General features: G+C 52.8%; 3 protein-coding genes across 3 annotated transcripts; 1 reads left to right on the forward strand and 2 right to left on the reverse strand.

Moving 5' to 3' along the window:
* Positions 1 to 985: 985 nt before the first annotated feature.
* ENDOG (endonuclease G) lies at positions 986 to 3,147 on the forward strand (the record flags this gene model as incomplete). The annotated part of the gene is made up of 3 exons (XM_082009137.1): positions 986 to 1,483; positions 2,048 to 2,157; positions 2,862 to 3,147. 3 exons carry the CDS (start codon positions 986 to 988, stop codon positions 3,145 to 3,147), a joined length of 894 nt encoding a protein of 297 aa, XP_081865263.1.
* Positions 3,148 to 4,065: 918 nt separating this feature from the next.
* On the reverse strand, positions 4,066 to 9,418 carry LOC309412138 (putative methyltransferase C9orf114 homolog; the record flags this gene model as incomplete). Its single annotated transcript, XM_082008959.1, has 12 exons — positions 4,066 to 4,389; positions 4,578 to 4,725; positions 5,298 to 5,400; positions 6,095 to 6,193; positions 6,558 to 6,630; positions 6,994 to 7,124; positions 7,360 to 7,409; positions 7,713 to 7,802; positions 8,478 to 8,637; positions 8,972 to 9,091; positions 9,253 to 9,295; positions 9,377 to 9,418. 12 exons carry the CDS (start codon positions 9,416 to 9,418, stop codon positions 4,315 to 4,317), a joined length of 1,134 nt encoding a protein of 377 aa, XP_081865085.1. The 3' UTR covers positions 4,066 to 4,314.
* Positions 9,419 to 11,229: 1,811 nt separating this feature from the next.
* Positions 11,230 to 19,306, reverse strand: KYAT1 (kynurenine aminotransferase 1; the record flags this gene model as incomplete). The annotated part of the gene is made up of 13 exons (XM_082008958.1): positions 11,230 to 11,298; positions 11,728 to 11,814; positions 12,086 to 12,162; positions 12,376 to 12,562; positions 12,930 to 13,019; positions 13,272 to 13,348; positions 14,026 to 14,146; positions 14,488 to 14,616; positions 14,740 to 14,826; positions 15,208 to 15,357; positions 15,668 to 15,818; positions 16,791 to 16,849; positions 19,223 to 19,306. The coding sequence occupies 13 exons, from the start codon at positions 19,304 to 19,306 to the stop codon at positions 11,230 to 11,232; spliced, it is 1,368 nt and encodes a 455-aa protein (XP_081865084.1).

Below are 19,306 nucleotides of genomic sequence, written 5' to 3' on the forward strand. Positions count from 1 at the left end.
GTTGATTATGGTCACTCAAAACACTGAGTTTGAATTTTGTGACCTAACCTAGAATCATTCACACTTTGGCAATGATCAGAATAAAAGCCAGAAGTTGCTTTAGGGGAGTCTGGGGTGTTTGAGAAAGCAGAGGCTGTTTGACACTCATTATGGGAAGTGACTTTTGTTTTAGCCATTTGCAGTGCTAATGCCCTTTCCCCAAAAGAGAGGAACAAATAACACTTTTTTTTTTTTTAACCTTGTCTGGAAAGACTTTCCAGAACAGGGTATAGAGAACACTTCATCACTCTAAAACTCCTTTTATGCTTCTTTTTAAACACTATTTTTATAATGCTTCCTTTAACTAAACGGGTGGCTTTGGTGCAAACATCTCCATGTTGAGCTTGGGGTTAATGCTGCTATGGCTGATGGCTGCAGTTATTTCTAAATCCCGTCTCTGAGAGCGGCTGGGGGGAACCAAGCGACCGAGCGGTAGCAGTCAGCCATGGCGCACTGGGGGTTTGTGTCTATAAGCCAGCCGGTCTCCGTCACCTTCTCCTCTTTGGCGGAGGAAAGCACCTCTTTGGCAAGGTGCTTTCCTCGAGAAAAACGCATCGCAAAGGTAACGCTGCAACTGCGGATGGGTGGGAGAGCGGCACCCGCGAGTGGGCCGGCGGGGGAGCTCCGCTCTCTATTTTTGTACCTTCTCCTTCGAGCCCCTCTCGTGGCCTCTGGGCCTCTCGGTGAATGCTGTTCTCTCATTTGTCCTAATAAAATGGTTTCTTTGCACACTGGTGCCGCAGCCGCTTCCTTCGCCGCCGGCGGGTCCCGGGGGATGGCGGCGGCGCCGCCGCAGCCGGCCCGGGGATCGCTGCGCGCCTCCGCGCCCTCTGGCCCTTAAAGGGGCGATGCTCCCGCGGTGGCTCCCCAAGCAGGGAGAGGCCTTGCTCCGGTGAGGCCGCGGCCCCTTTAAGCGGCGGCCGCTCCTGAGGCGCAGCGCACGGCCATGCTGCGGGGCCGGTGGCTGCTGCCCGGCGCCTCGCTGGCGCTGGGCGTGGGGCTGGGGGCGGCCCTCACCGCGCGCCGCCGGGCCCAGGGCGATGCGGCGGAGGGGCTGCTGGGCCGCCTGCCCGTGGTGCCCGCCGTGGCGGCGGCCGGTCCGCCGGCGCTGCCGGGTTCGGGACGGACCGAACTGACCAAGTACGGGCTGCCCGGGCTGGCGCAGCTGCGGACCCGCGAGTCCTACGTGCTGTGCTATGACCCGCGGAGCCGCAGCGCGCTTTGGGTCATCGAGCAGCTCAACCGGGAGACGCTGAGCGGCACCTCCGACCGCTCCGCCTGCGACTTCCAGGAGGACGACTCGGTGCACGAATACCACCGCGCCACCAACGCCGACTACCGCGGCAGCGGCTTCGACCGCGGGCACCTGGCCGCCGCCGCCAACCACAGGTGGAGCCAGAAAGCCATGCGGGACACCTTTTACCTCAGCAACGTCGCCCCTCAGGTACGACCCGCCGCGGGCCCCGGCTCCACGCAGCCCCGGGCACCCATGGGGAGACTCGCCCCGCGGGGGGCGGGGAGGCCGGAGCTGTCTCTGTTCAAGGGCAGACGCTGTTCCCCGCTGGAAACGACCTCGGAGCGTCTCTGGCTCTTCCGTGTGTTTGTCCCTGTTCAGGCAGAGAGGGTCCAAAGTGGCCAAAGTCCCTCGAGGGTGCTGTGTTTCCTGCTGAACTGAACAGCCCCGATCCTGCCCACGCGCCTGCCTGCACGCTCTTCTCGAGCGTGGGAGACGGCCATTCCGCGCAGCTCATTGCGGGAGCGAAGTAAAACAGGCGGGCAGATGCTTGCCAAAACGATGGCCTGAGGCGAGCGGGTTCTGCTCCTGGGTGTGCAAACCAGGACCTTGCCATACGCAGCGTCCGGAGCGGGGATGATAGTGGCAGTCTCTTCTGGAAAGTGCTGGTGCTGTTGTGAGATGTGTTACAGAAAAGGTGTCGTTACTCTGAAGAGTGAGGAAATTCCCCACTGACTGACTTTGCTGCCTGTGTTGCCCTGGTTATGTTTTTAGGTTCCTCATTTAAACCAGAATGCCTGGAATAACCTTGAGAAGTACAGCAGAAGCTTGGCAAGGAACAACAAGAACGTCTACGTCTGCACAGGACCCCTTTACCTGCCCAGGTAAACACGAGGGCCAAGCTGAGACCGTGCTCAAAAGGCTCATCATGCTGGGAAAGGAAAGCAGGCTGAGGGGCTGCAGCCTCCCAGCTGCTCCCAAACAGGAGTGATCTGCTAAGGCCCAGCTGTGCGCAGAGGTTCTGTGGAAAGGTACTTTCTTAAGGGTTAGTTTGGGTATGTCCCATTCAGTTGATTTTGTGAATAAGGGTGGGTTTCTTGAGCAGTAATATAACCGAGTCGCTTTTGTTTGCAGTCCTTGACAATCTAGTAATAGTAGATTACTAGATTATTTAGATTAACAGATTAGGTTGCAGACCCTTTCCCTGCAGAATAAAGCTTCTCAGTTTTATTTCATGGACTGTTTCTCCATTTAAGAGCACGACTTTATTTGCAAAGATCTTCACATAGCACTGAAGAGCAGCTGTCTCATGTTGAGATCTCTTCAGCAGCAGGGAATAGCTTGGAAAGGCTGTTAAAGAAACACAGCAGGAAAGGGATGTGGGGGGAGCAGACCCAATACACAGCTTAGCCTCACCATGTCACGTAGCCTCAGTTTCAGCAGTGTTTTTTGCACCCCTACTGCAGAAGTAGGGCTGCTCCCTGCCACGCTGTGGGGTGGGGGCTCACTTAGGGGTGGTGGTGGAGGGCTGAGGGGGCAGATGTGGCACCAGACTAGGGGATAACATGGGATGTTGCTGTTGGTGCAGGATGGAGGCTGACGGGAAGATGTATGTCAAGTACCAGGTGATTGGGAAGAACAATGTGGCCGTCCCCACCCATTTCTTCAAGGTGCTCATCTTGGAAAAGGAGAGCGGGGAGATCGAGTTGCGCTCGTATGTGATGCCCAACAGCCCCGTGGATGAGAAAATCCCCCTTGAACGGTTCCTGGTTCCCATCGAGAGCATTGAGCGAGCCTCGGGGCTCCTCTTTGTCCCAAACATCTTGAAGAGAACAAGTACTTTGAAAGCCATCACAGCTGGAAACAAGCTTTGAACCCTTGACTAAAGAAATCCAGGTATCCCCTGGGAAAGCACTGACAGCAGTTATCCTCAGAATAATAGTTCCTTGTGCAGTTTTGGGAAGTAAGAATCCAACCACTGCTTCTCTTTACCCTTCCCCTCCTTTGGCGTTAACAGTGAAACAGGCACGTGCAGCCTGTCCAAAGGGCAGGTCCTGCAGAAGGCTCCCAGGCACTTGACATTGTAGCAGATCTCTAGAATTTGCCCTTCATCTGCTGTACAGAGAGGTACTCCTGTAATTGCTCCCCTTGAGCTGTGTGTGGCTCATTAAAACGCAAAAGGAAGTTACTTAATTTCTGCTATTTAGCAGCGAAGGATGGGAGCAAGATGGGTGTAGGGGGGAAGAGGTTCCTGCCTTTCTGTGGCCAAAGGATTGTACAATTGTTTGCTTTCAGAAGATGGTTTTAGCAGTAAAGCTTTGAACACCTACAGTATTGGTTGCTTCTTACCTGCTCTTAGCAAAGCTCTGAATATCTCAGCAGGAGGGGGGAGGATAGTGCCAGCTTTCCCAGCTGCTTTCCTGTTTGAGCTCACTGTACGCAGAGTTTATGGCATCACAGATGGAGCCAAACTGTAACAAGCTATGCTGATGTGCCTTAGCAGAGGCCCAGGCAAAGCTCTAGCCTTTCCTGCTGTTGGGAAGGATGAAGCCTTGGAGTTGAAGGAGGGGCTGGGGAAATCAGGCTAACTGAGGCAGGAACAAATTCTTGGTATAAGGATTATGTTTTGACTTCCTTTAAGGCCGCATGGCTCCAGAGGCACCAAGCGAGCATGCAGGATCTCTGGACATTTGAGTGCCCCTCCTCTACACCAAGACGTTTGCACACGGACTTCAAGGCAGCTGAGGTTCCATTCTGCTTTATTCCCCAAACATCTGAATTTGAGACCCGGTCTGCTGCCAGGCTTGTCCCAGCTGCTGAGAGGCAGCAACCAGCCCTTGGCTGGACCATGCAGGCAGGAGGGTGCAGACTTGCTGGTTCCAACAGCAGCCAGGCACTTGGTCAGGCAGCACCGCCAGCTTTAGTCATGCTGTGTCTTGGCCCTGCCAGGCTCGGAGTGATTTGCCCAGCACCCCACGTTTGAACAGCTGCTTCCCCAAGGCAGTCCTCTGCTGCTGGAAAGGTCAGGGGTTTTCCTTCCTTCAGCTGTCACTGGGTGTCTTCACAGCCTCGTCGATGTGGGGTCTCAGTGCAGACAGGGAGATCAGCAGTGCCTCCTGGAACAGACCCGGTGGCAGTCAGAACCACTGCTCTCTGAGGAGCACCAGCCGAGCCAGCCACTTTGCTGAGGTGTCACCATGGGGAATGACATGTGGGCCATGTGTCACTGCCAGAGGCAGAAGCGCAGCACTGCTCTGTGTGCACAGGCATCACGCCCCACCGCACCATTAGCCACCTGCCCTACCTCTGTCCGGATGGTTCTGCTGCCTTGGCTGGGACAAGTGTTCAGGTAGAAGTCAAACAAGACACTTGGGTCGGTGACCTCCAAGTTTGGGTCCACGTCAACCCCAGCTTCCAAGCCCTCAAGACCTCCAAACACGACGAGGGCATGCCTAGAGGAGAGCACAGGGACTGGGTGAGAAGGGGGCACTGGCTCTGACCCCTGTACCAAGGTAGATGCTACAAGCTTCACAGAGGAGAGCTGCTCATGTGCCTTGAGCCTTCAAGTGGATTAGGTATTGGCTTCACATAAGTAGTTCTCTTGAATCTGCTTCTTGCAGATAAAGTTACTTCTTTTGTTCAGGTATCTGGGTCTGTGTTCAAGCTCCTCTGTGCCACTGAAGCAGGGAACTCTGTCCCTTGCTGACAATGCCCAGTGCAGCTGCGTCCCTAGCAAAGCCCCACAGCACTTGGCCAATGCAACAGTCTCTGCTACCAACTCCAGAGAAACAGGACAGGATTTAGCCTTGTCCTGAGCTACTTCCCCCAGCTTGTGTCATGCGGAGGAATGTGCACTGGTGCAAAAGGGAGCAGCAGAGCACAGAAGGGAGCCTGCAGGCAAGTTTTGCACTTGTATCTAGGAGTGTTCCTGCCTGGGAGAACACCAAGGCCCCAGTGCAGCCCTGCTGCCCGCACGAGGCCTCCCTGAGGGCTCTGAGTGAGGCCAAGCAGGCAGGACACAAACCTGAAGGAGGGGAGAGTGGCCTGGTCCACAGAGCTGCCTCGCTCTGAGGTTCCAATGGAGAGATCATAGCCTTCCTTGAATGGGCACTCTGAAAACACAGCACCTGGGAAACAAACACAATAGGGGGTTATTCATGAGGTGCCCTTGCCCATACTGTGTGCCTTCTGGACAGGCTGAAACACTCCACAGGTGAGTGGTAGCAGCAGAAGGAATCGCTTTTCAGTGCCACTAGTGCATCAGGAGTCAGAAGAATGATTCCTCTTTCCTACCTAATTTCCTTGCTGCAGGAGTCTCTGGCACCCTTCTCAACCGCAGCACCTTTTCCTTAAAGCTCAAACAGGTGCCAGGAGCCATTCCTTTAGTAATGGCTTACGATTTTCCTAGAAGGCCAAATCAATCAGAAGACAGGAGAAGGATTTTGCAGGGCTTGAGCTCAAGTGTCACTGCTGGCTTGGATGTGAATGAGCAGGAAATAGTTATGGAAATGGAGATGTACTGGCTGGAGATGGAGAGCACCAGCATCCTACTACGACGTGGATATTTGGCACAACAGTGAACGGAAGTACAGGGCAGAGTACTGGTGGGTGACTGGGGTGACTCGCAGCCCTAGCTTTAGCCCTTAAGTTTGATTGCCACATGGCTGTTAGCTGCACGTGTAAGCTGCCTTTGAGAAAAAAGAGATTTCTAAGAAAGAGATGTTAATGTGCGCTGCAGATGTGCAGGCAGTAGGCCTGAAATTGATGTGGAAGCCCAGGTAGAGACATGGCAGAGAGCAGAGAACCCCTGCAAATACTTACTCAGGCAGGAGGCAAGGCGGACGCTGTAACCCCAGTACAAGCCTGAGACGGTCCGAGGATGGTGTGAGGACACCACGGTGCCTTTCCGCACTTTAGCTTCTGAAAGGGAAGCAAAGAGATTAACAACCCCTGTGATCTTGTACTGAGTGCTGGATTTGACCAGCCACATACAGCAGCTTCTTCTGGCATTTCCACTGACTTGGTGTACAACCAAGAACTGCCCTTTCGAGTATGTTCTGGATAGTGTGCAAGTATGTTTGGGCTGTTTTTTGTTGGTCAAAGAGCTGATAGTTCTCTCCAGATAACTAGGGATGTATGGCAAGAGTGTTATTAAAATTGTGTGCAGAGTGAAGGGAATGTGAGAGCTGTTGGGTACCTTCAAATATTAGCAATCTAGAGGCTGTCATATGGAAGGACGAACTCCTGCAGGACTGAAGTTTACAGATGCTAAGGGAGGGCTTACCTGGCTTCTGGGGTTCCTCCAGGCGCACGGTGACTCGCAGACCAGGGTTCAGCTGTCTGTCGATCTGCACCTCCTGCAGTGATAGTCACCATCAGCATCAGACATTTGTGAAGTACTGGGGAAGGAAGGGAACCCCCTGAGGAAGTGGGGGTCTGTTCTGGCCTGAAGCTAGAGTGAGGGTCAGCAGTCTGAGACTTATTTTGCTGCTCAAAGGTTCAACTCCAGCAGTGAAGCAGTGATACGCTGGAATAGGCAGGCCTGCCAGGACTCATGAAGCTACAACCATTAACAAGCCAGAAGGGACAAGATAGCAATAGCATTAAACCCCCTGCCAGCCCGCTACAGCCTTCACAAATGCAGCAGTACCCACCCAGCCTGCTTCAAATCTGCCAGAGAGACAGGAAATTGTTTTGAGGCCTGTAGGTAACAGACGTACCTTCCTCAATCCACAGTTAACAAAAGAGCCTCTGCCTGGTTTAACTGGCCGGTCCAACACTACACCTTCCCGGTACTCTGAATCCTCATCCACCCGCATATGGTGGGGACTATCCAGGGGGTTGAGGAGCCCTAGAATAGATGAAAGCAACTGCTAAGGAGAGGACACAAACTGTGGAAACGCCAGTACAACTGCTCTGCTGCCCCCTCCCTCTCTGATCCAGCATACCACAGCACAGCACCTCACCTACACTCTGAACTGGGGAAAAGTTTATTCAATTCTTGCAAATTCAATCCATGCAAAACAAGAGCCAGAGCTCAGGAAGGGGGAGCCAACAGCCTGGGACAGAGACAACTGAATCATTACCTGCAAACTGCAGATCCTCATGTTTTGGAAAAAAGGATTTCCTCAAGTACCTGTTATCAGATACGGTTGAAATGTAAAAACAATTGTTTCTATGGAATCCAAGCCTTAATTCTAGCCCTCTATTGACTCAAGTGAGCTCTTCTAAGTCCCTGATCTACCTCTAATGTAGCATGTAGGTTGTATCCTACATTCAGTGCTGTTCTTTCAGTTAAACTCCTGAACCAGACATGAAACAACCAGATCCTGCATAACTGTGCAACATAAACAGAGTTTGGCTCCTGCTCCCATAGCCTCTGGCATGCAATACCCTTGGTAGTCAGTTCTGATGCACAGTCTGACCATGGTGGACTTACTGAGGGCACTCCAAGTACTGCAGGATCCGAGCCAGCTGCACGCAAGCCTTGCCTCTCCTCCCAATTCCTTCAAAGTCCCCCTCCACACTCCTGAAAGAGAAACAAGCAGCTTGTAAACTCAGCATGAGACTTCACAGCCCCAAAGGCTCAAGTCTCCAGAAGACCAAGCCTCGCTCCTTAATCTGAAAATAGCAGCATGCCCTTCCTCCACCTCCAAGAAATAAATGGGCCACCTTGTAAAAGGGCTACTCTAAAGGTAGAGACTTAAAAAATCGTATTTGGAACTCTCTGGAAGCCAAACACCTTTTTCAGTTTTGTTTTTGGTGGGTTTTTTTTAATCTTTGTGTATCTGTGTATTGACACAGCCTGGCAGCTGGATGTTGCTGAGCTGGATGCTACAGGACTGCATGGCTTGGCCAGTTAACTCGGATGCAGGTCCAGGTGAAAAGCTGAAGGAACAGGAATTCATCTTCCGTAAGGATATAGGCATGTCCTGTCCCTCCCCAGCAACATTAAGAGTATAAGAGGACATGACTTCCTGCCGCTTCATCATCCCCATGCTGGGATAAATGATCCTAGTTGCCAGGGCAGTTAAGCCAACATGTTTGGCTAGTGGCAGAGAGGTTCCTGTAATCCTGGCATTTGAGAGAGGTTCAAGCATTTGCTTGAGAACACATAATTCTTTCCTGATCTCAGCATAATAAAAGACTTAAGAAACAGAAAGCAGAGAGGAAACGCTTTCTGCAGAAGGTGACTCCTCCTTACTTTACATCTTCTCCGTGCTCGTCAAACACTATGATCTCGTCCACACAGAAGATGGCACAGGCCCGAGCAATCTGTCCAGCAAGGTAGGTCCGCAGCTCCAGCGACTGGGCATTGTTCAAGATAGAGCCTGGCAAGGCTACGCTCAGCGTGTAGTGACGCCCTGGGGAAGAGAGTGTGATCAGAAGAGGGCCACAGCATGACAGCTGTGCGAAAGTATTTTATTTACTACTGCAACTGCAGTTTTGGTGGGGGGAAAAAAAAACAACCTCTATTTCTTAGATTTTAACCACAGCTTTTCTCTTAATACAAGGTCTCTTGTGCAGTGCTTGCTGCATCGTGTTCATGTCAGTTTACACGTGTGGACTTACCTATATCAAATTTTTGAAGCTGAGCATCACCCTTCCTATTGATGTGTAAAACTGACTGACTTTTAACGACCAAGTTCTCCCAGCTCTTTCAACCCAGGCCTCCCCATCGGGACACAGCGGCATCACCTTTGTCTTCCTTCTGCTCCTCCTGCTTCTCGGCTTGTTTTTCTGCCAGCTCCCGCATCCGCTGCTTCTCCAGTTTCTTCAGTAGCTTCATTTCCTTCCATTTTTTCTTCTCTGCTTTCCCTGGAACGCAGAACAGCATCTCGCCTTAAACCACGAGCCGTGACCGCTCAGAGCAGGGCAGGACGGCACGGTGAGGGCCGCGCCGGGGCACGGAGGGCTCGCGGACGGCTGCGCCACGCTTTGCCTGCCCGCCCCCAGCCCCCGCGGGGGCCCGGCCTTACTCTCCTGCTTCCAGCGCCGCCAGTCCACCCTCCTCTCCTCAACCTGCGGGAGACAGCGCCTGTTACTGCCGGGCTCCCCTCAGGGGCCGCCCGCGGCAACCGCCGAGCGCCCCGCGCCACCCACCTGCACCCCTTTAGGCCGCTTCGCCGCGCCGCCGTCCGCCATCTTCTTCCCCCGCCCCGCCGCGGTGGTGATTGGCTGGAGGAGGCCGGCGTCACGTGAGCCGACAGCCAGGCAGGGGGCGGGGGCAGTGTTTGAGTTGCCTGCGCGGGCTGTTAAGCTAAGCAGGGGCTCTCTCGGTCTGCAGGGGAATGGGTGACCCAAGGGAAACCGGGGTCCGGCCTCTCCAGGGAGGCTGGGGGCGGCCGGGGATGTGTGGGGGTGTGTTACATCTGGACACCCGCGTCCGGGTGTCCTTGCGCAAGCACTGCATGCATGGGGGACTATGGGGAGATGCACCCTGCCCCTTGTGGGGTGTGTCATGTCTTGCCTAGGGCAAGAGCCCACACATGTGGCCATGTTGCAATTAATCTTTATGTTAATAATTTAATCTCACGGTTGTTTATCTGTTTCAGTGATTGCAGCGCGCTCAGCATTTGGCACGTGTGTGAGTGCAAAAGGGCCTTCTGCAGCACCCTCGCCCACCCAGGCTGGGCAGGCAGGTGGGACCGGACGCATGTCCGGTGGGCAAAGGCAGGAGGTGGGTGTTTGCCTCCCTCCCTCGCGCCCGTGGGTCAGTGCAGCTCTGGCTCCATGGGTATCGGCTCCGCCAGCTGCAGCCTGACGCAGAAAACCTGCAGAACTGCTCCCCGCCGGCCTGGGTGGGACAAGCAGCCACCACCGCAGGACATGATGCAGATGTTGGACAGGTGACGGCAGCTCTTTAGGAGAGCTGCGTCAGCCTTGTAATCATTACAGAGACATTTACTCTTCAATAATTGCAGTAATTCATCTTTAATAATTTAACCGCTGCAAATGCTTATCGCACAGCCTGTTGCACATAACTCCTGTGTGATTGATGATGCTGATTTACATTCTTATCTAGGCTGAAATCGAGACTGACGCAAGGATTACCTTTCAAAATGCCGCTCCTGTTGCCCTACCACCCGCCAGCCCAGCGGGTGGGAGGCTGTGGGGGCCAGCAGCAGCAGGAGCAGCCCGAGGCCGCTGTGCCCTTCCTCCCCGGCCACTCTGTGCGTTTGTCAAAGCCCTGAAGGTTTTGCTTTGCAGCCTGTGCAATGCTGCCAAGCCCTGACAAGGTGCCAGGGGTGGTCTGGGGGCTGCCTAGGGAAGGTTTGACAATAACTGGGCTATTTATGAAAGCCGATTTCCTTGGGGGAGCCAGTTACCAATTCTACAGTTGCTTTCCCCAGAGATGCACAGGAAAGAAAAAAAAAAGAAAACTTTTAGTTACAGGAAACAGAATTTCACTGGGTTTATAATTTTCAGGTTCATCGGAATCAATCTACTGATGGGTGGTGATACTACACAGTCCTGTGGGGAACGTGGGTGCTGGTGGAAATGCTGTCCTGTGCCATAGGGTACATGAGTGGCTATGTGGAGCAAGACAAGCAGCAGTAACCCCCCAGCACAGCCTTAAAGGTAGGTTCTGAAACACCTTTTCAGAATTTGGTGGTGGAAAAGACCCCAGGAGCCATCCTTACCTTGTGTCTTGCTGGATGCATCCCAGAAGTGATTAGCAAAGTCTTTAAACATAACAAGAAGAAATGTTGAATACTGGCAGCGTATGCGAAGACTCACTTTTTGCAAGTAACAGCGCAATCATTTCACAGTGACAGAAAGTGTCCCCCAGACACCGGGCCTGGCAAACCTCTTAATCATTTGTCTGACAGAAAATGTGGTTGAAAGCACAAAAATAAGGACGTATCGAAGTTTGTAGCCAAGCAAAGGAAGAGGAGGAGGAGTGGTTGTGGCAGATGAGGACCAGGGAGAGCCTGGTTTTCTCTCCAGTGTGCTCAGGGACTGGTTCTCTCCAATTTCCATTTTTGCAATATGTCGTTTGCTGCCTTCAGTGTGACTTCCTCCTAAACAAATACCGCAGGTTGGGTCAGTGGCTTCCAGCCAAATCCCCTTTTCCCTCACTGTGGTCATCATTTATATAAAAATCCCATTCTTATTCTGGAACATCGCAAGTACTCGTGTTCAGTGTGAGACAGGCACAGCATCTCTGCGGAAGGCATAGCCACTGGGCAGTTAAATGTGCACCCAGAAGACTCCCTGCCTTCACCAAGAAATGTGGGATGCTGATGGGGCAAAGCTTAGGTTGGCACCGGCACACGTCCTGCCCACAGCTCCGCTCACATGCCTGCAGGAGGGGGTTGAACCATTTGGGATGCCGCGCTCAGGCTCTAATGCCCAAGGTGCTCTGCATTTCTTCTTGGCATTTATCTCTTTAAACCAGTCCTGATTATTATTCCCAACCTTGCTTTCCTTTGTGCTGTCATGTATCTCACCTTTGCGAAGCAGAACCGGATGAAATGGTTGTAGTTGTTCTTGTGAGCCCCACAGTAGAAAGCAGACAGCGGGATGGTGGCAAGTCCCTGAGAAGGGGAAACGTGGAGCTGAGGTTACTCCTTCTGGGCTGGGGTGAAGCCATCTACTTATCGCTCGGAGGTCTCGGATGGGCTTGTAGGTGCCCTGTCTGCTCACTCTGCTTGAGCTCAGGCTGCCAGAGTTGAGGCCAGCAGCTGACAGACACCCCAGGCACCGCCCTGGATGAACTGCCAGACCTGGCAGCCGTGGTGTGCTGCTGGCTCCCATGAGCGCAGCCAGCATGGAGGGCACAAACCCACCCGGGGCAAATGCATTTACCTTGTTCTTGACCATCCACTTTGCAAATCTGGAGTCATAGGGCTCATCAGAGTCAGGGACATCAGGGACGTCGGATTCTGCAAAAGCACAAATAGCACAGAGGTAGGGGCTGGTGCTGTGTGCCTCAGCCCAAACCCGTGACCTCTGGGAGCTTGGATGGGAAACACACTATTGTCCATCCCTGCTTTGGTGGTGGTTTATGCAGGTTCCTGTCCCTGCTAGTGGTACCACTCTGAGCTGGCACCCCATACTCAGCCCTGCTTGAGCAAAACCGCAGCTGCATGACTTACTGAACTCGGAGATGTCTGCCACCAAGAAGTAGGTACCCTCAGGGATGATGGGTTTCATCCCCACAGCATTCAGGCTCTGGACCAGCCAGTCTCTCTTCTGCTGCAGCTCCTTGGGCAGTTGGACAAAGTAGCTTTCTGGTTTCCCGTAGAGCTCGAGCTCTCTCTGGAAACCCTGAGCCACAGCCTCCTGCAAGGAGAGAGGAGGCCGGTGGGAAGATGGTCAAGGCTTGCTTGAGAACCGGAGTCTTTGCTCTGATGCAGTTCACAGGTGATTAGGGAGCAGGGGGTGAATTCCCATTGCACCAAGCCAAGCTCTCTGCCTCCAGGCCCTCCAAATGGCCCCTTGGATTTGTCAGTGCAAAATAAGGAATATACCCTGGGCAGGCTGGACTCTCCCTTTCCTCCCAGGCATGGGGCGACTGCAGGGAGAGAGGAAGGAACCTCTCCAGGGCACCATGCATCACCCTGTCTGTGCCTTTCAGGTCAGCCATGGGCAGAAGGACCTGCTTCAGGGGTTTGGGAATTGCAGGGCGAGTTGCAGAGAGCTACCTTACCTGGGCAACTGTGGCACAGTGGTACACTGAGTTTTGGTGCACAGTACGGAGGTGCTGCAGCAGCCGGTTGGGTCCCACAGTCCAGCCCACCTGTGGTCAGGAGAGGAGGAAAAAGGTGGTAAGTTTCTGGGTACCTGCTTGGGCTCCCCTTTATTTGCCTGTGCTGGCTTCATTGTACTTTCCAGACAGAGCTATTGTAAAGGAGCTTTGATACGTTTAGACCCTGAGCTTCAAAGCCAAGTGTGCAGCAGCAGTGTCCCCAGCACCGTGCAATGGGACCCATGCCCTGGAGCAAAGGAATGGGGCTGGGGAGAACACAAGATGCCACACAGGGGAATTCACCTTCCATCCAGTAGCACTGAAGGTTTTCCCAGCACTCCCGATGATCACCGTGCGGTCCCACATCCCTTGCAAACTGGCTGGGAACAAAACAGGAGAAACACCGATGGCAGAGCTCAGTGTGCTCGCTTCTGGGCTGCATTAATAACATGATGGGAGCTCTTTCCCCACTATAAACTTTGGTGGCCTCTTGTGTTCACAACACATCTTTCATCTGGATGAGCCACAAAGCACATCCCAAGCAGGCAGCCAGGTTTCTCAAGAGCATCTCTTTGTAATTAAGTGTTTTCATATGCATGTACCCAGCCCCAGGGTTTCCCAGAGGTGCCAAGCACCATAAACCTGCAACAAGGTGATTGCATGTCACTGCAACAGGAAGAACAGGCCTCCCAAATCATGTTGAAATGGATGTTCCAAAACTAGAGACTCCAGAAAACTGTGGTTTTACAAAGTGTGGGAAAAAAATACAGGTTTCTCTGGAGCCAAAGGGCTCTTTGCTCTGGATCTCACACTGTGAAGCCAACTCTCTGTTTCCTCTGACTAGCTCTGGAAGTCAGGGCTCCAGTTTAATACTTGGTTTGAAGGCTGAGACTGAAGTGCAGCAAAATACCTCTAACGGGGATACATGCCTGGTACAGCTGTGCATGCAAGCAGCCTGTGTAATTTCCAGGGGACCCCAGTTAAATCATCGTTTCCTTCCCTGAAGGTGCTGTACCCAGAGAAGACACCCAAGCTCAGCCCAAGCCATTCTTCGTACCAATGCGGATATGCTCCTTCCCGTCGTAGACCAGCCACTCATACACTTCATCGCTGATGCACAGGGCGTCATGCTTCACACACAGGTTTGCAATGAGCTCCAGCTCTCCTCGGCTGAATACCTGCAGCGGGCAGGGAATGGAGCAGAGATGCAGCAGGAGCATTTCTGAGGCCCTGCCTGTCCCTGCCTCTCTGTAAAGGCTGCATGCCCTGCCCTCACTGTCTCCCAAGCCAGGGTGGGCAGGAGTTGGCTGCAATGGTCTAACAGGGCAAAGTCCTGCTGGCATGAAAGACCAGGCTTAAAAACACCAAAAGAGAGAGTGCAATGTGTGGTGCTGCCGCAATAACCATTTCCCTTGTGTGCAAGGAAGGTCAAGTCACTGCTACACTGCAAATGTGTCTGGGTGAGTTGTAGCACCCCAGCTGCTTTCAGGGACAGCCACAGCAAGACTAGAGGTGTTACCTTGCCCAGAGGGTTGTTAGGTGAGTTCAGGACGATGGCTTTTGTCCGTTCATTGAATTTAGAAACCAGTTCAGCTGGGTCCAGTTGCCAGTCTGCACTAGACATCAATTTTCCATCTTTTGGAGCTTTCTAGAGAGAACAAAAGAGAATCTCAGCTTGCTTTGCTACCTCTACACTTTGTTTACTGCTCACCTCTTTGCTCACTTTGCTATGACTCTTCCCTCCTCAATAGCTTTGCTCCGACCCACTCACCGGTCTCAGCGGGACAAACACAGGCATCCCACCAGCCATTTTCACCATTGGCTCATAGCAGTCGAAGAAGGGCTCAATGATTATCACCTGGAAGAAAGGGACATGTCAGTGCCCTCCTGGCCCTGCTCAGACCTTCCCTGACAGGTGCAGAGAGCAATGGGAGGGACAGAAAATTTTAATTCCTGAATTACTGTAATGGAGAATCTTCATTGCCCTGTGAGCAGTGACAGGGAAGATCACCACCACTCAGGGCAAAAGGGTTATTTTGCCTTATGCAGAAATGAGACAGCGCCCTGAAGCAGATAATTTTTTTCCTTTGGAACCTCAGATACTAAAGAATGGGGATAAAATGTTTCTGCTTTGGAAAAGGACAATGAAAGCCAGCCTGCAGCTGCTGGCAGACCCACAGCCAGGAAGGGCTCTCCTGGGGGAAGGCTGCCTGTGCAACAAGCCCAGGTCTTGGGTTACCTCATCACCTTCGTCAACGAAAGCCTGGAAGCAGCAGAAAAGAGCCTGGTATGCCCCCACAGTCACCATCACATTGGTCATAGGATCCAGGTCTCGTCCAAGCAGCTTCCCAAAGAACTGGGCTAGGATCTTCACCAAAGGTGGGTGGCCCTGTGGGATGAGAGGAGGGGTGGGAATTGAGTTGCAGAAGCCTCCAAAAACATGGATGAGCCCTTGGAAGGAACCTGGGCAGCCGAGCGCCCTGTGACTGAGCATGTGGGGCATCTTCCAGCCCGGTTGCTTCCAAAGCCCTGGTAAAGCAGGGTGGTGCAGCCCTGGGTGCAGGGGGGCCAGGCTGAGGCTGGATGCGTGTTTGCCTCGTGGTTTGCCCTGTTTATTGCTGCCTGATGAGCCCTGAAGCAGCCAAGGCTAACGAGGAGTGAGGGGGGTACTGCTGAGGAGGGGGAGTCTGTCCACGCACGAAGGCACGGGTGTACTGGTGCAGCATGTGGTTCTCCCCGCTGAGGGCTCTCACAAATGCCTCCTTCAGAAAGTCCGGTGGGGGGAAGTCAGGGAAGCCCTGGCCCAGGTTCACTTTGGAGTAGGTGGCAGCCAGTTTTACAAACTCCACCCTGGAGAGAAGAAAGGGAGAGAAAGACAAGCATTTACAGAGGGACAGGGCAGTGTGCTGGCACCGGCTCTGCTTGCCGGCATCTCTTTGGAAGTGAGAAAGGTTGGTGTCCCTCCTGCGAAGCCACCCCACCGCTCACAGATGGACAGGACCAAGCACAGGTCATTTCAGACCTGTTTCAGTTAAAACGAGGATGAGGCACTATTGCACTGGGGACTAGTTTTAATTTGTTCTCAGAGGAAACGGCCGTTGTGCTGTCTGGGTGTGCGGCCACAGCTGAAGCTGCGCGCTGCTGCTGCTCAGACCACACCGAGCAGGAGAGGTCTCGGAGGGTTTCAAACTCCTATCAGTTCTGCAAAATTTAGCATCTAGACACCATGAAGGCCTCTGCAGAGGGAAAGGCAGGCTGAACTCAGCGCTTGTCTCAAAAAAGTCATCGCATTGGCAGTTTGTAGCTTGAAACCAGGCACAGCAGGGCTTTGGGGAAAGCCCATTTAAAGCTCTTCTTCAAGCATGCAGTTTTCCCAATGCCTGTGCCGTGCAGGCTGGGAACGGCATTTGCAGCATCCCTTCTCCTGCTTCTCTGCTTGCAGTGCCCTAGGTTGGGCATGAAGCAGCTGCCGGGCTGAAACCAGTGTGCTGCAACAACTTGGCTCGGATTTGGGTGCTGCCAGATCACTCGGGCGGATGAGTTGGATGGAGCACAACGCACTACCCGGTGCTCCCGCCTGCCTTCCCACAAGGTGGTGCAGGACGCTTGGTACGGCATAAAGTGTGAGCAGCAGGTACTGAGCTGAGCCAGGGTAAAGCCTCCCGGCACAAACCTGCCCTGATGTGCTTCCTAAACACATGCAAAGTAGCCAAGGGAGACTATGCTGCTCTGTGCTGTGTGGCTGCAGTGGTTCCTGTCTGGTGTGAGGCCGCCAAAAACCATATCTACCATCACGGTAAACCAGATATTCTCTTAACTCACCAGATATTCTTATCTATTCCCTCCAGCCTCCGAGCTTGCACTGGCCTTGACATTTTTGCCTGCAAAGGGAGAGAGAAAGCGAGTTTGAAGCTTTCACTAATGGCAACGGGGCCATGCACAAAGGGAACGCAGCCTCCCCAGGTATGTTTTTCCCAATAGATGGTGTGCCCTTCAGTATTGCTTCATGGGTTGTTGCTGACTGACCTTAGAGCAGTAACACTGATGCAGTGGCTTCTGGAGGAGGTTTCACACACTTTTTATGAAAGATCAAACAGACAAGAGCTGGCGGAGGAGGATGTTTCATTTACAAGTTTCAACAGGAATCGAGAAAACAGATGAACAAAAGAAGTGTGTGTACACTCACTGGGGAGTTGGCAATGCCTTAAACCTCCTTTTTAGTTGAAATAAATCATGGGGTCATATAAGCTCAAACAAGCTGTTACAGCCAGGCCAATGACCACAGACCTCAGGCTTTTGCCTCTCTTGTCCTCCATCAGGAGGAGCTCCTTGTTCTCTACAGGCCACAAAATATCCCCTTTTCCTAGAAGAACAAACTTTTTAATTCCACACTGCTCTAAGGAGTAGCAGAAGTAGTATTTGCTCCTTTGCCCTGCTGGAGCCCTCGGTGAAGGGAGTTGTTCTAGATCCTAAACAAAATGCTGTTTTTTGCACCTAAAGTTAATGTCAAAACCAGGCGGCGATTGAATACAGGCAAGAGGGGAGCACAGCACACAGGTCAGTCTGATGTATGGAGACACCAAGGTACTGTTCTGACTGATATCTAATTTCCATGTGCATCATGGCAAGGGGGGCTGGGAAGAAGGACAGTAGGAAGCATTGAAAGCAAAATCCTCCTTCCAGTCAGAGAAGCACAGTGGGAGAGAGTCAGATGTGCTTGATGGGGAATTTATCACGAGGATGATGAAAAGCAGCAGAGGCAGAATTTAATAACTCAACAGCGCAGGGAAAAGGTAACCAGACAGCAAAGGGACTGGAAACCTGCCTCAAATGATGCTCAGTGCACCAAGAAAAGCCAGTGTGGGGATGTGAGAAGGGTGTCTCTGAAGCAATGAGCCAAGAAAACGATTGTCACTGTGGTAAAATATATTTGAACAGGGATGAGGAGGGCATGGGAAAGCAGCTGCGATGTGAGATGCAGAGCTGGGATGTGAGGGGGCAGGGTCTGTGCTCTGCCATGCTGGGATGGTGGGGGGGACACCAGGTCAGACCCTCTCTCCGGGCTCGGCTGCAGTGGTAACTCCCCACTTACCTGCTCACCTCTGCTGTTCCCAGAGAGCCGCACCAGAATTTGAAAAGTGCCCCAACAATATTTTACATTGAGAGCTTCGGATTTTTATACAGCTTCAGCCCTCGCTAGGATTCTTCACAAACAGGCTGCCGAGGAGCTCTGTGTTTCAGAGGGCAGTGGGTGGACTCTACTCTTCCCCCAGGCAGCCAAGGCTGAGCAGAAGTCACTGCTGCCCTGGGTCTAGAACTCCACTCCTCTACCCCAGCCACCTTCCTTGCTCTTTCTGCACAAGCTCATGGATATTATGGTCAGTAAGACCCAGTGCCTTAGCTGATTTTGGTGGGAGTAGAAAGATTTGTGGCTTGGGAAGTAAAAGATAGCTGGAGGTGAAGTATCAACAGCTCCAGCGCTGTTCTTTTGTGGTGAGGCTGCTGGACACAGTTCAGAGAACCTAACAGCATCGGCAAGTGTGATGGGGGTCAGTGGGAAGAAGGTGCTTTAAGCCTAGAAATTCCCAGTTCCAAGGAAAGGCCCTGTCTGCTCCAGCCCTTTAAGGAAAGGAAATGACAAATACTTCCTTCTTTTGCCATCCCCCCATCCCATTCCCATCCTGCATGTTGCTGCCATGGGTGGCTGCCCATCAGGCTGGAGAGCAACACAGGCTTGGGGCCACGTAGCCCCCAAATCTGTTTCAGCCTGTTCTGCTCCACAAACAGAACAAGGTGTTTCTCCAGTTCCAATTTGCTTGGCAGCCAGACAGGACAGTTGAGTACAAATGTAGAAGACTTAGCAGCATAACCTTCCACCACTGACGCCCTGCCGCACATGATTCCCTTGCTCTGCATGTTTACCTCCAAGAGGGATGCTGATATTTCCTAAGTACTTTGCAAGCCAAGAGGCTTTAGTAGAAGAGACCATCAGACACAGCAATCCCACAAACAATGAGCTTTCTTCTGTATGAAGGATATTCTCTTGCTTATGAGACGTTCCCTTTAAACAGGCTACCTAGAAATAAGTGGGTACAGAGGAGATTGCACTAGTGTGGCTTTTCCTGACGTGCCCTATCTGCCGTCGCTGCCGAGGCTAGCTCCTGGCCACTGAGCTCCTCTGGGCTCCACACTACTGCAGCCTGAGCCAGGGACCAGGCTGCTGGCCAGAAACAGTCACGCTGGGCATTCAATACCTCGCTAGAGTACGAGCTATATCCAGCGCTGCTCTTCCTCTCCAGCAAGAAGTGACGCAGAGACGGTCCCGCTCTCCTGAGCAT

This window comes from Phaethon aethereus (assembly GCF_964289735.1).
Source record: "Phaethon aethereus genome assembly, chromosome: 20".
NCBI classification, from domain to species: Eukaryota; Metazoa; Chordata; class Aves; order Phaethontiformes; family Phaethontidae; genus Phaethon; species Phaethon aethereus.